Raw genomic sequence first — 14,003 nt, 5'->3', positions numbered from 1 at the left:
ACCATAGAAAAAAACTGTCTGAAAGATGATTCCACTTATTTTCAATAAATAATAAATAATGAAGTCAGGCATCTGGGAGCAGTCTCAACATTATTTCTATACATGTATTAATATATTCCAAAATGTGGACAAACCTACATCAAATATTTTACTTGAATGACTTTAGTGGATGAGATCGAATTAAAAAGTCACAGTGGTGATATACTCCAATGGCAGTCTTTCCTACTAAAATGTCATGTGAAGAATGTGATATACCTTTTTTTGGGTCTATATACTGTCCTTTATATTTAGGTCATTTTGACACTACAAAATATAAAGAAAATGTACGTTAACTATGATCTCGAAATTGAGCAAAATAAACGAACTTTGAATGCAAAAGACCTCTAAATGGATAAATTGCTATAAAGAATAGTCCATGATGATTCTTTTGGTTGACATAAAACTCTTCTCATAGGTTTTCATGCTATTAAGAATGCATTTTGGCGTCACAATTTCCATTGAAGAAGAAGAAGAACGGAACAGTGAATAATAAAAACAAACACATCATGTGTGCACTCTTAAGTTTCAGGGTTGTTTCATTGTTGTACTGACCCAGAGCTTGTTTTGAACTCTCTCCCTTCTTATTATGAATGAATTTCTAATCAACATCCAATCAAATATAAGCAATTTAAAACTGAAATTTTATTTTTTTAAATTTTTATTTTAAAGTCAACACCACTTATTGTTTACTTTATATATATGGTGTCTTTATTAAGTTTATACTGTGGAAATCAGCTATCATGTCTTGCATATCAATGGGGTGTAGCCTGAATGGTTGCAATAATATGTTACAGGTTATAAAAATATGATATAAAGATTCAAAGAAGAGGTGTTTACATAATTTTGCAATAGGTAAAACCTCTTTTTCTCTAGGTAGGGTGTCTACATCAAATACATATAGTTTTGACTTAAGAATAGAACAGGACAACATAGCCTTCAATTTTTATTGCAGATTTACCCAGTTATAAATAAATCATAAATGTTTCACAATCATAAATGTCAACAGAAAAACTGCATTCATTTAACCTTCATTAATTTCAATAACTAAAAAATTTGTAAGGGTTCTGCCGAACCCAGTGTCTCGCCTACTTTTGCTGTAAATCGCAGGCTCAACAAAAATGAGGAAAAAAATCAATAAAAATATTCCTCTTGATACTATCTTATGATTGTAAAAAGCTTCTGTCCAAGTTTGGTAAAAATTTAGGATAGTTAATGAATCTAATAAATGTTTTGAAAACTTTAACTGCAGACTGTAATGTTAACTGGAAGAAAATCTAAGTCCATTTAAAAGTAAAATACAGAAAAAATGGAGTTATCTTTTACAAAATTTACTTCTGGATACTATCTTATGATCATAAATAAGCTTCTGTCAAAGTTTGGTACAAACCCAGGATAGTTTAAGAAAGTTATTAAAACTTTAAAAACTTTAACCACAGAGTGAATGTAATGTTTCCCCGCAGAAAAAACTAAGTCCATTTATAAGTAAAATAAGGAAAAAATGGAATTTTATTTTTACAAAATTTACTTCTGGATACTATCTTATGATCATAAACAAGCTTCTGTCCAAGTTTGGTAGAAATCCAGTATAGTTTAAGAAAGTTATTAAAATTTCAAAAACTTTAACCACAGAGTGAATATTTGTGGACGACGCCGACGCCGACACCGACGACGACGGAATGTAGGATCGCTTAGTCTTGCTTTTTCGACTAAAGTCGAAGGCTCGACAAAAACAAAAAAATAATGTGCCTTGAGGCCTTGACAAATGTAAACATTTTACATGTATCATTCAGCATCATATATAACAATCAATCATTATGAAACATCTTCATATGTCCCCGCCTTCTCTCTGTAGGTGCAAGGTGTCCCTGAAACACAAAATGAATATTGTAAGCTATTAAATCTCTGATCACACAATAAGAATTCTCCATATAGAATGAATAACAACATAATCTTTAACTTTGGCTGAAAAGTTTGTGTGTCATTGTGGGTTTGGTCGATGATTATTTGGACCTCCCCATACAAATTCTCCAACCTATGATTGTGACCTCTACAAAACCAATAATTATCTGTAGGGTTAATGTTTTATCATAACTGATATATGTTGACTATTTGATTGATAGGTGATTGTTTTATGCTGCATCAGCACAAAAAGGCTATATTGAAATGTATTTGAGAGAATCTGTTGTATAATACCAGAGACATATATATCTCGGATAAAACATGCTTATATACATACCGGTATGTACCTAATTGGTAAATTTTAAAATTATTTATATAAGTCTAAATCTGAGTATCAGGTGAACTTATATATAATTACACATAAAAACAAATATATTTTATTTGTGAGAATTCCACACTAAAATACATGCACTACACATACATACACACAACACACCATAACCAATTCATGCCTGTTGACATGCACACTTAGTATTAAAATCAGCAGGACATAATGCTATAAATAGATTTATCCTCACAGAATATTTCAACTGTACATGTACATATTGTAGTAAAAAATTGATTTGAAAGTCAGATCTTACCAAAATCCAATTATTTTAATAATTAGAAAAAGATCTATATTCAGAAATTTTTGAACAAGAGGAGAGCTTGAATACTGGTACCAACCTCATTTTTGATACTGAATAACCAAATGCTATTTTATCTTAAAAATTTCTTTATTTTATTTTTCCCTTTTATGTGTTACAATATATCAGTTGTTTGTCTTGTCAATTTTTTGGTGTCATTATGGTTAAACAAGAACAGAAAGTCACTGGACAAAATATTTGTAATTTAAAAATAGATGATTTTGCATTTTAGGTTAAATTGTAAAATAACTTTTTTTTCTTCAGGAAAACAATATCTCAAAGTGGCTTGTTTGATTAGCTTCAAAAGGCACCACATTGTATGTTTAAAGTTCCAGGGGTGTGAACACCCTTTTTTTTTGGCAGATCAATGCATTTCAGTGGGGACAAATACTGGGTTGGGACCCCCCCTTTTTAAAATGGCTTGATCCGCCCCTGCCACCTATTTTGGGGTGAGCTGAATTTCTGAACAAGTACAACAAAGTAATGTCTTGCAAAGCAACCAACACTAACTGTATATTATGGATAACTAAAATTCAAAAGACTATTCAAGAAACAAACTAAAAAGGCTAGTGTTTGGGAAGTATTATGTTATTTTCCATTAGAGTAAACTTTCACAATAGTCTTATGCAGAGTAAATGCAATAAATAAATTCTTACGACGATATTCTGGCTGTTGTAAAAAATAAAAATAAAATCTCACACTCTAGATCTTATAAGCTCTTTATCTTCACACATACATGTACCCGTGGTGTTACTGTCATATTTGTTAAATGGATAAAAAAGGAACAATTTATGAGTAAGATTTTGAAAGGTTATTCTAAAAAGGGATATTTCTGTTGAATATATAGCTTTATTTTAGACAAAGCCCAATTGGCACTGGGCCTTCAATTTCTTTTGGTTAAAATTGTAAAGGATTCTAGGTCAAAATCATCTGAAATCTCAAATAATTAATGAATTTGAAAATCTAGGATTTTATTTGTTTACTGTGGATTCAATATTATTCATGATAAACCAATTTTCATGGGTTTCGTGGGTAAATGTGTCATTCAGGTGAACAAAAGTTTTAATGCTTAAAGAGGTACAAATTTTAATGAGAGTGTCGGCAGACTAAAATATTACAATGACATTAAATATCCACTAAAAACAAAATTTTCTTCAATTCATGAAAATTGGTACACACTAAAATAAATGATTCCACAGTAGTTGTACAAACAAATATGACAGTTTTACCACAAGTACTATAGATATACATAAAATGTTTATTAACATACTTACTTTTAATAACATTGCCAAACTGCAACGGTAATGTAATTCCTTATTGCTTCGAGTGTTTTTTAAAAGTTAATGATCAAAGTCTAGATTTTATCATGAAAAACAAGTTACTAGACAGTTGAAAATTTAATTCTATCAATTATTGACACTCAGTAGGAATTATTGAATGACCGAAAAAGCAGGTTTCCACACCTGTCCCAAGTCAGGAGCACCTGGCCTTCGTTAGTCTTGTATGATTCTTAATTTTAGTTTCTTGTGTATATTTCAGGGTTTAGTATGAGGTCCATTATCACTGAACTAGTATACATTTTTGTTTAGGGGCCAGGTTAAGTATGCATCCGGGTGCAGGAGTTTCTTGCAGCATTGAAGACCCTTTGGCTGTTGTCTGCTCTTTGGTCGAGTTGTTGTCTCTTTTACACATTACCCATTTACATTCTCAATTTTATTTGGATTTTTTTTTGAACAACCAAGATTTATGTATTTAAAACTTTGTTTTGTGAATATAAGTTTAGGACTAAAACCATGAATGTGGTATTTTCTGCAAGCCTAGCCCTTGTCTATTTGAAATCTTGCTAAAGAACATCTAATGAACAGTCAGTATTGATAAAAGTAAACATTTTTTTAAATAAGCATGTGCAATAATTTAATTATCTTCTTTTTGATATCACAATTGCTAACTGAAATTTCCATCATTTTATTACAGATTAAAGTACTTTCATCTGTTTTAAATATAACTGATTAAAAAATATCTAAATAAAAAAGTTTGTTTTGTTACCATGTCAATTTTAATTAGGATAATTGTGAAAACTAATTTAAATGACTTTAGTTCTTGAAATAAAATGAATTGTAAGTTTGCTGGTGTTAAATGCCACATTCATTAAACTTGGTCACATCATTGTGGCTACTTTTTATTGATAGAGGAAACCATGGTACCTTGAGATAACCAGGGACCTTCTGCAAGAAAATTGGCACTGCTTGTCATTTAGATAAAGGTAAAAAATACCTCACCAAGAGGGCTTTGTTTACGCAATACTTCAAATTTATGTTACAAGTGGTTCACTGAGGATAAAAAACTTAAACCACTTGGTCATTGTGTCCCTCACTAAAATAGAAAGGTCACATCCACTGGCTGTTTGATGTTGGACTTTCAGCTGATGTTCCTTTACAAAATACATGTGCATACTTATGTCTATTTAGACAGCAAATAATTTTATCCCTATTTAGAACTGTTGAAGTCTTTAATTTATGTTTTTGAAAATTAAGATATAATATCTCGTGCAACAGAGACAGAAATATTGTCCACATGTAATATCAGCAACTTCAGGACATGTCTAATATTTCATTTATAGGGGGGAGGTATTATGTTGTTATATGTCATGATGGTATATAACTTTTCTTACACTTATAACATCTAAATAATTCTAACTTTAAGTACCTGATTATGTGACATTTGATGACTGTAGAATCTCCTTTCAGTGACCTGCAAATATATATTGTAAGACTATATTTATAAATCATGAACATTTTGTTTCCTTTTCATATTTTAAACTTCACTCCAGTATTCTAGCCTACTTCAAAGATCATGACTGAATAATAGGTTGGAAGTCTTACAGTTCAAGAATAGACATGTATATGTTAGCGGCAATAAATGAAATTAGGCATTAAGCTTAAATCCTAGGCAATAAGCTAACGCCTAGGCATTAAGTTATTGCCTGCAATTTTTCGGCATTACGCTTATTTCCTGAGATTTGATGATGATTATTCATCCTATTCCGGAACTTAATTTTAAAACTTAAATTGTATTTTGGTATTAAGCTGAACTTTGTCTCCAAATGACCTATGATCTGTCTATGAATAACCTTTTCACGTCAAGCAACAATCACTTTTTGATTATGAAGTCAAACTTTTAAAAATTGTGATGTCAAATTTTAAGGGAATGTGTGCAATTTTAAGTACTGGTGGACAAATTTGGTAACAAGTGTAAATATTTCTATACTGACATGTGAACCTCACAATAATTCTTCAAATTAAATATAGTTGACCAATTTTAAAATCACCTTAGCTGTGATACATGAACTGACATAATCATGTAAACCAAATGCTGATCATTGCCAGACAGACATGTATCTATTGTAGCACAAAGAAAGTAAACATATATGCATATGACTGAGAAAACAATTGTATATTGATCATTGAACAATGAACAGGTCACGTTCAGGTACCCCATCAGACACACATGTTTATCTTCCAATGATTCTATATACCAAATATAGCTGAACTTAACCTAGACTAGGAAAAAGTACTTAGAATTCAATTTAGTCATTAATTGAACAATGAAAAAATAGGTCACAGATGACCTCACCTGGCATTTTTTTTTTAATTATCAAGCTAGGTTAGACAATTCTCTATCAGAACACTTTTTCAGGTTAAGATTAACTGCAAAACTGTTTTACATTGTTTACTGTAATATAGCTATTTGCATTATCAATAAATCAAGGCTCTGCTCTGTACTGGGTAGTTTCAATTGCATTTTAGCTTCATACCTTATCAAAAAATCTGGACATTTTTACAGCATTTGTTGAACCTGGTGATAGACATTTACAGTCGTTGCAATCCTGAAAAATAAAACATGCAATTGTGAATTCTTTACTTGAAAATAAATAGTATATCATATCACAACCGTAAAGTACCTCTGATAATAATAATAACCAACAAAAAAAGTAATAATAGATAACTTATAAAACTGAATTTGGAAATGGGGAATATTTTAAAGAGATAACAACCCAACCAAAGAGCAGATACTTAGTATTATCGGTCGTCCCTCCGTCTATATCACTCTGTTCAGCTCTTAATATTATTCCGTATCATGTCTTTGTGACGTCAAATACGTTGAGCAGATACTTAGTATTATACAAGTGTATTTACTAGAAGTAAGTTACTGCAAATATAACATGTATAGATAAAGTACGAAAATGAATTTAGGTAGGCTTTATTATAATTATTAAAGGTATGAATAAAAGAAGATTTATGACATAAATAAGTGAGAAAGTAACCCATCAAAACAAATAACCCTAAGAAGCTGGGAAACCATGATATTATTTAGCACATAAATGCAATTCAATGTGGTACATAAGACTAAAGGGAGATAAAATAAAATTTTTAATTACATTTTACTGATGGAAAATACTAAGCTCAGTCTGATTAAAACCTGCCCTCACTTTCCACATGTGTATGTAAGTGCAAGTGGATAGTGAGAGTTGGTTTGAATCAGACTGCATTTAGCTTCTCAATGATCAAAATAAGAGTTGGTCAAACTCATTTAATTGCTATATATATCCAATTAAATGATTTCTGATAAAATATGTAATATTTTCTAAGCTTCACTTCTTCTTACTACATTTGTATAAACTTCAAGATTTAACTGTATTTTTTTTTAACCGTTTTTTTTTTCTAATGTGAATATTTTCGAAAGGTTAAATACTTCGAAGTGTTGTCTTGACATGGCTTTGTTTGGACTTGTTTGTTTGCTTTTTGGCCTTGAATGTTTGTCCCTAATATTTTAATAACTGTGCATTTGCATTCAGTTATCGCAGATCAAATTTATTCGTTCATAGTGTATAAATGTACGTTTTTTGATTGAGTTAAGCCTGTCAATTGATATTTTATCGTGTGTTTTACTATTGTTTCAGAAAAAGGAAGAAGGTTTGGATCCATTAAAACGTTTAATCCCAATGCAAATGTTTGCACTAAGTCAGGAATCTGATGTACAGTAGTTGTCGTTTGTTTATGTAATTTATACATGTTCTCGTTTCTCGTTTTTTTATATTATATAGATTAGACCTTGGTTTTCCCGTTTGAATGGTTTTACACTAGTAATTTTGGGGCCCTTTATAGCTTGTTGTTTGGTGTGAGCCAAGGCTCTGTGTTGAAGGCCGTACATTGACCTATAATGGTTTACTTTTTTAACATTGTTATTTGGATGGAGAGTTGTCTCATTGGCACTCACACCACATCTTCCTATATCTATTGTTTGAAATTTTTATATTTTTGTCATATGACAAAGTAAAGATTTTGACAAAATGTTATGAAACTTAAAGAGCCACATTTATTTTAGTCCAAGTGTTTGATTTTAACATTTAATTTAAATCATTTTTCATCAATTTTTCTCACCAAGTTCATTTCATCAGCACCACATTCTTCTGCTATGGAAGATGACCTTGATATGACCTTTTCTCTCAAGGTCTGGGCAAGGTCAGCCTTAGTTCCTACTACCAGTATAGGGATCTGGTTACCAGCAAACTGTTCTGGGTCAAAATCATACCTATAAAAGATCAGAACAGATAGATAAAAAGTTATTATTTTTAGTCTCTCATTTTAATAGCAGTTTCAAATGAAATGATCAGAGATATTGACTAAGGGGGATTGGCTTTAGAAAATGACCAACATTCAAAATCAGCATTTCTATCTTTTTCAAAACTGTAATAGTCAAGCCAATAATCAAGGGTTCAAATTTGCTTAAAGTGTCAATGTAAAGATATGGAGGTCCTGACCATCCATTCATAAATTTTTACTGAGTACACAGAGTAAATATTAGTGCTAAAAACACTAAAATCCAGTATTTAGATTTCGGAGACTTAGTATGATTATCATACTCAAGTTTTGTAATTGTAAGATCTGGAGTTTTCAATTTAAAAAATCAACAGTTTCCTCCAAGAAAAGAAAGGTTTCAAATATGGGGGCTGACCAACAATAATTTCAATCCCTGATAATGGCATCCGATGACTGTTTTTGCATGTCAGCTAGTACGTGTATTATAGAAGATAACGAATAAATGTTGGTTGTACATGTTGTAAAATTAGGGAAAGTAATTTAAAATATTGTGACTTGTTTTTTTTAAAGCTGTGTAACATGGTTAAGATAAATTCATATATTTTTTTAGTTTTCCAAGTTAATTGCAGTTTACCATCCAATAATTGATTTGAGGTATAATAACAATCTTCTTATGTCACTACTAAAGAGGAGTCATATAAATATTTCTTACCCATTGTTGAAATCTTTTGCATCATTTTTATTGAGAACCTCACCAAGCCATTTTCTGAGGTTTTGATGAGATTTTCTGTTGGTCAAGTCATGGACTAGAATTATACCTGCAGTAAAATATCAAAATAATAGTTAAATCCTTTCACTAACAATTAAGTAATACAAGTAAATAGGCTAAATTATCAGGGGCGGATCAAGTCATTTTCAAAAGGGGGGGTCAAACCATATGGCTCTATTAAAAAATGCAATGATAGTAATAAAAAAAACGTATGAAAAAACAGCTTTGGGAAGGGAGTAGCATAAGACACACCCTTTGTGTGAAATTGTTGCAAGACTGAAAAAAACTTTTAAGGTCCATAACTCTGGAATATCAAACAGGGAAAATTTACAAATTCTTCTTGATTTTTGCTGTCTCATTGATATATAAATATCTTAGCTGAATGTCAAAGTGACCACAACAAGTATAAAATCTCAAGATTTTTTTTTTTATTTTCAAATTTCATTTAAAAATTTCTAAGGGATTGAAAACGGTTGTTTGTCAGTATGGATAAATTATCTGCTAATAAGTAATTATGCCTTGGATGTGAGTGATTTGGGAAATCATAGAATTTATGCAGATAAACATGTATAGTGTTTAATATTGACAAAATGTTGTTCAGCACTGGTAGCATAGTAAACTGTATAAGTTTAAATCCTGTTAAACAGGACACTTTTTTCAATTTCATTTAATGTTTATATTATTTTATTTCACAACTCAACAAATTTTTAGTGTAAGAGAAGACTTTTAAGAAGAAACTAACCATTTACATTATTGTAAAATATTGATCTACTGTTCTGATGACTGGATGATCCACCTATATCCCATAATTCTGTAAAGTAAGTTTTCTCTGATGGAGTTCCTGCTTTATAGTCGTGAAGCTATAAAATATAATCATTCATATAAAACATAATTTATGTATATCATATTTTAAAAAGATTTCTAGATTCACTTCTATAAAGTGAGATTATTTAAACCATTATGAAGAGAAATGGAACTTTAATCAGTGGGAGTCATATATATTATTAATGTTAAAGCTTCAGAAAACATTTCTTCTTCATTTTGCTTTACAAGACAAAAACAAACTAACCAACAAACTAACCAACAATAACATTTAATCAAATTGCTTGTAAGCACTGAACGGTAAATATTGCGTTAATTTATCCGTTGGAAGTTAAATTAAATATTGCATTGTATAAAGTATTGGTTGTAGTTGATTCAACTAAATTTCTGGATAATGGGAGATAACTCAATTTTTGAAGATGACTTTAACAATGACATAATTTACAAATGTATATCTTCAGAACAGATATTAGATTGATAAATATCTGGAAATGTTCATAGATAGAATGTATAGATTGTTATGATCAATGCACTATATTGTGTATCAAAAAGGTAGTGATAAGCCTTGGAAGATTTAGATGTCAAGTCAGTAACATAGCTATAGGGTTTATATTGCATTTTCATGCAATCTTTACCCAAAAAGTAGTCTCGAATCCTTACCTTGACCTCTACTGAACAACCAATAGTATAACCTGGATTAGAATTTGGTTCATTATGACACATTAAATGTACCAGTGAAGTCTTTCCAACACCTAAATGTAAAATATATATGTAAAAGATATAAAGCATGTAATATGACATATGAATTGCATGGTGAAGCTGAAAAACTCACTCACAACCAAATTTCCCCAGACAAACTAGGCCTACTTTCTACATACTTGTCCCATCAATATTAACAAACTGGCCCCACAAATTAAAAGGAGCTCAATTGTTTTGTTTGTATGTATGACTAAGTTGTCTTTTACTGTAATGATTTCACATTCTTCTACCAATATATAAAATTGTTTTCATAACAGCATGGACAACCGCTATGGATGAATACTTATGTTGATAACAATTCTGAATCATTTATCTTTAACTTGTTTGTCATAGGCTACCAATAACAGTGATTTTACGCTCACTCAGTCTGTCAGAGGCCTGCCAATTAGGATTTAAATAGAATAAAAGAGTAAAGTATATGCAGGTGCACAATAAGAAAAAAAATAAAGTTTAAGTATTCAATATTTTTAAATCAATCCACAAGGTGTAGTCCTCTGCTATTTATTCGTATTATGTGATTTAGCTTTTAGAACCTTTGGTGAACCCACATTTTAAATGTTTATAACATGTAGGATTGAACAAATGGGCATTACATAAAGTTCACCTACATGTAATATGACCCAGTCAATTGATATCCTCAGTGTGCAAAGAAATGGGCTTGTTCACACTGTTATGAAAATGATAAATATACTGTGATTATCCTGTCAGGATTTGGTATTAAGACAGATCTCAGGGGTGGATCCAGCCATTTGAAAAATGGGGGGTCCCAACCCAGGATAAAAGGGTGGGTTCCAACCATATGTCCCCATTCAAATGCATTGATAGGCCAAAAAAAGGGGGGTTCCAACCCCGGAACCCCCCCCCCCCCCACTGGATCCGCCACTGGATCTTTTTTTCACATTAGGCCAATTAAAATTAATTGATAGATTTTCATCCCCGCCAGCCCCTCTGAAATCGTCCCGCCCCGATTTTTTTTTATTTTGCAAAATTTACGATTTCCGGATTTTATTCATTTCCGTTACCGGTAACCGTCAATAATTTTGTTTCATTCGAACTTCCTGTTTATAAAATTTCGGTTTTCATATTTCTTGTTTCGAGTACTTTAAAACAATTATGTTGACAAAATCTGCTGCTCAATGATGACAGTATCATCTACGGAGAATATAGAAAGATTACCAGAAGGGCATGAAATATTCGGGTTACGAGTATTAAATACGCTGTGTCCAACGCAAATCGCGGTATGTCACAAATTGGAAATTTCTTTCATCAGAAAATTGTGGATTTATTTAATAATACATTGGCTTTGTGTAAGCAAATTTGGGCTGTGAATGATTTCCAAAGTGCAAGAATCGTGGAACAAATTGGTAGAAAAAAAAGAGTTCAAAAAGTCAGCAAACATACACATTGTGTACTAGAAAACCCTTAGGCAGCAACCATTTGATTTTCGGGGGGGGGGGGGGGGGGGCTATGGTTTTTTTCGGAGAAAAAAAGTTTGTTTCCAGTTTTTGGAAAAAAAAATAATTTGTTATTGATTCTGAGAAAAAAAATTGTTTGTTTCACCCTCAGCTGCCACTATATGTAATGCTAAAATTGAAAGAAAAAAATTGTTTTCGACTTGTCGCGAAAAAAATAGATTGTTTTTCGCCACAGGCGAAAAAAAAAATTTGTCCAGAAAAAAAAAAACCATAGCCCCCCCCCCAGAAAATCAAATGGTTGCTGCCTTAGATGTACCTATGGCTATTGTTTTTGTTTAAAAACACAAAATACCATTTACAATGTAATTATATATGTGTCACTTCTTGCATAACTTGAGAATCTTAAAAGCGCCAACTTTACTATTCCTGGCAACACTTGTTTGAGTGTTCATTTTATTCATAATACTTGTGCTGCATACCATTGCATTTGCATAAGTTTATGGGGACTACAAACCATCGCTTAGAGAGCAAAATAAATTTGGGGTTGGTAGTCAAATGAATAGAGAATTTCTCCATGGTTTTACTGTTTGCTGAAAATATGTTTCTAAAGTAGCAATTGCATGTAGAACAGTCCGTGTTGCAAATCAGAGATGTTTATTCAAGAATTATGTACGATTCTTTATACATGTTTAAACATTTACATGGTATAAGCTAAATTTTGTAATTATAACACTTGCATATATATGAAGTTCACGCCACAAGAAGGTTTCAAATTGAATAAAATTTAAAAAATAAGATACTCCCACCCGCCCCATTTTTTTCAAAACTTTGGATGAAAATCTACTAATTAATTTTAGTTGGCCTTATCTCTGAACTATAGAAATTACACACACTTGTCTCTGAAAAAAAATGCCATAGATATATTTGATTATTTAGACAAAAGAGGACAATAAATATTATTTGTATGTTGGAGAGTATTTTTTGTAGGCACTGGCTACAGTTACATGGAAATTATGTACCAATAATAAAAAAATTATTGTTACAGTAGTGACTTAATTGCCAGAATACGTACAGGATTGGGTAAGGAACCGATTAATTATGAATGTAACAATAATATTTGTGTCTACAGTTACATTGCATTATATAATATATTGTAACATGAAAGACTGCAATGTATAATGGGACTGAGAAAATGTATTAACTTTTGTTTGATATTTACACAATATTGCACATGATTTTTTAAACTTTTATTTACAATGACAGTTTCTACAAATTTAGTAAGTTGTTTTTTCGGGCATGTTTTCATGGTTTTAGTCCAAGGCATTTTTGGTGAAACCACTCCAAGCAGTAATCACAAACCAAAGATGCAGCATTGTGCACTTCCTTATTGCATACTGTAAAATTCCATTGTGCACTATCCCGTTTCCATGTCAATCTTACTGTAGACATTGTTGGTATGAGGCCAAACAAAAAAGTATGTGTGTTTACTGTACCCCTACCTCATCCTAATTTTTATCCCATACCCTAGTCCAAATAATTATGACGTCTGGAAAGACATCATAACTATTAAAACTACCGGCCCATACCGTAAAGTTTGTTTGACCATTTTTGATAAAGCACTGTTAAAATCACAATGTTGCTCCCATAGACTCAATGTAAAAAAAAAAATTAGATAAAAAACAATTCCCTACCTACCTACCCTAAAAAATTCCGCATGTGACAGTAAACACACGCATACTTTTTTGTTTGGCCCCATACAGAAAGTTTAGGTGTAATTATACAGGTATACATCCGATATGTGATAAATGAACTTTAAAAAAGCTTGTCATGTAAATATCATATTCAGAAATTTTACCAGAATCGCCAACGACTATGATCTTTATTTTATCATAAGCTTGAAACCCTGCCATGGTCCATTTCCAAGTCTTCCAACTTTGAGTGATGTGTCCAACCAAAACGAAAATAGATTAATGAAGGGTTATCTGCTCTTGATACGTCTAGATACCAGTTTGTC

The 14,003-nt window shown here is 31.3% G+C and overlaps 1 protein-coding gene across 2 annotated transcripts; it reads right to left on the bottom strand.

The window, feature by feature from the left end:
• Positions 1–969: 969 nt before the first annotated feature.
• On the bottom strand, positions 970–14,001 carry LOC143047938 (rab-like protein 3). Of its 2 annotated transcripts, XM_076221298.1 has the most exons (9): positions 13,845–14,001; positions 10,476–10,567; positions 9,736–9,853; positions 8,937–9,042; positions 8,066–8,216; positions 6,439–6,510; positions 5,331–5,375; positions 3,899–3,917; positions 970–1,904 (listed from the first exon to the last, which is right to left on the bottom strand). In XM_076221298.1, exons 1-9 carry the CDS (start codon positions 13,897–13,899, stop codon positions 1,852–1,854), a joined length of 711 nt encoding a protein of 236 aa, XP_076077413.1. In that variant the 5' UTR covers positions 13,900–14,001; the 3' UTR covers positions 970–1,851. The 2 variants fall into 2 exon arrangements, with proteins under 2 accessions (XP_076077413.1, XP_076077414.1); XM_076221299.1 differs by lacking the exon at positions 3,899–3,917 and having other exon boundaries at positions 13,845–14,000.
• Between the last annotated feature and the right edge of the window lie 2 nt (positions 14,002–14,003).

This window comes from Mytilus galloprovincialis, chromosome 10 (assembly GCF_965363235.1).
Source record: "Mytilus galloprovincialis chromosome 10, xbMytGall1.hap1.1, whole genome shotgun sequence".
Taxonomy (NCBI): domain Eukaryota; kingdom Metazoa; phylum Mollusca; class Bivalvia; order Mytilida; family Mytilidae; genus Mytilus; species Mytilus galloprovincialis.
The sequence above is the reverse complement of the archived record's forward strand: the minus strand, read 5'-3'. Positions and strand labels throughout refer to the sequence as shown.

Coding starts and splice junctions, on each gene's coding strand:
- LOC143047938 (XM_076221298.1), bottom strand. CDS start 13,899: ATGGCAGGGTTTCAAGCTTATGATAAAATAAAGATCATAGTCGTTGGC. Junction 10,568..13,844: donor CATAGTCGTTGGCGATTCTG/GTAAAATTTCTG, acceptor TTTTACATTTAG/GTGTTGGAAAGACTTCACTG. Junction 9,043..9,735: donor ATTTTACAATAATGTAAATG/GTTAGTTTCTTC, acceptor ATTTTACTGCAG/GTATAATTCTAGTCCATGAC.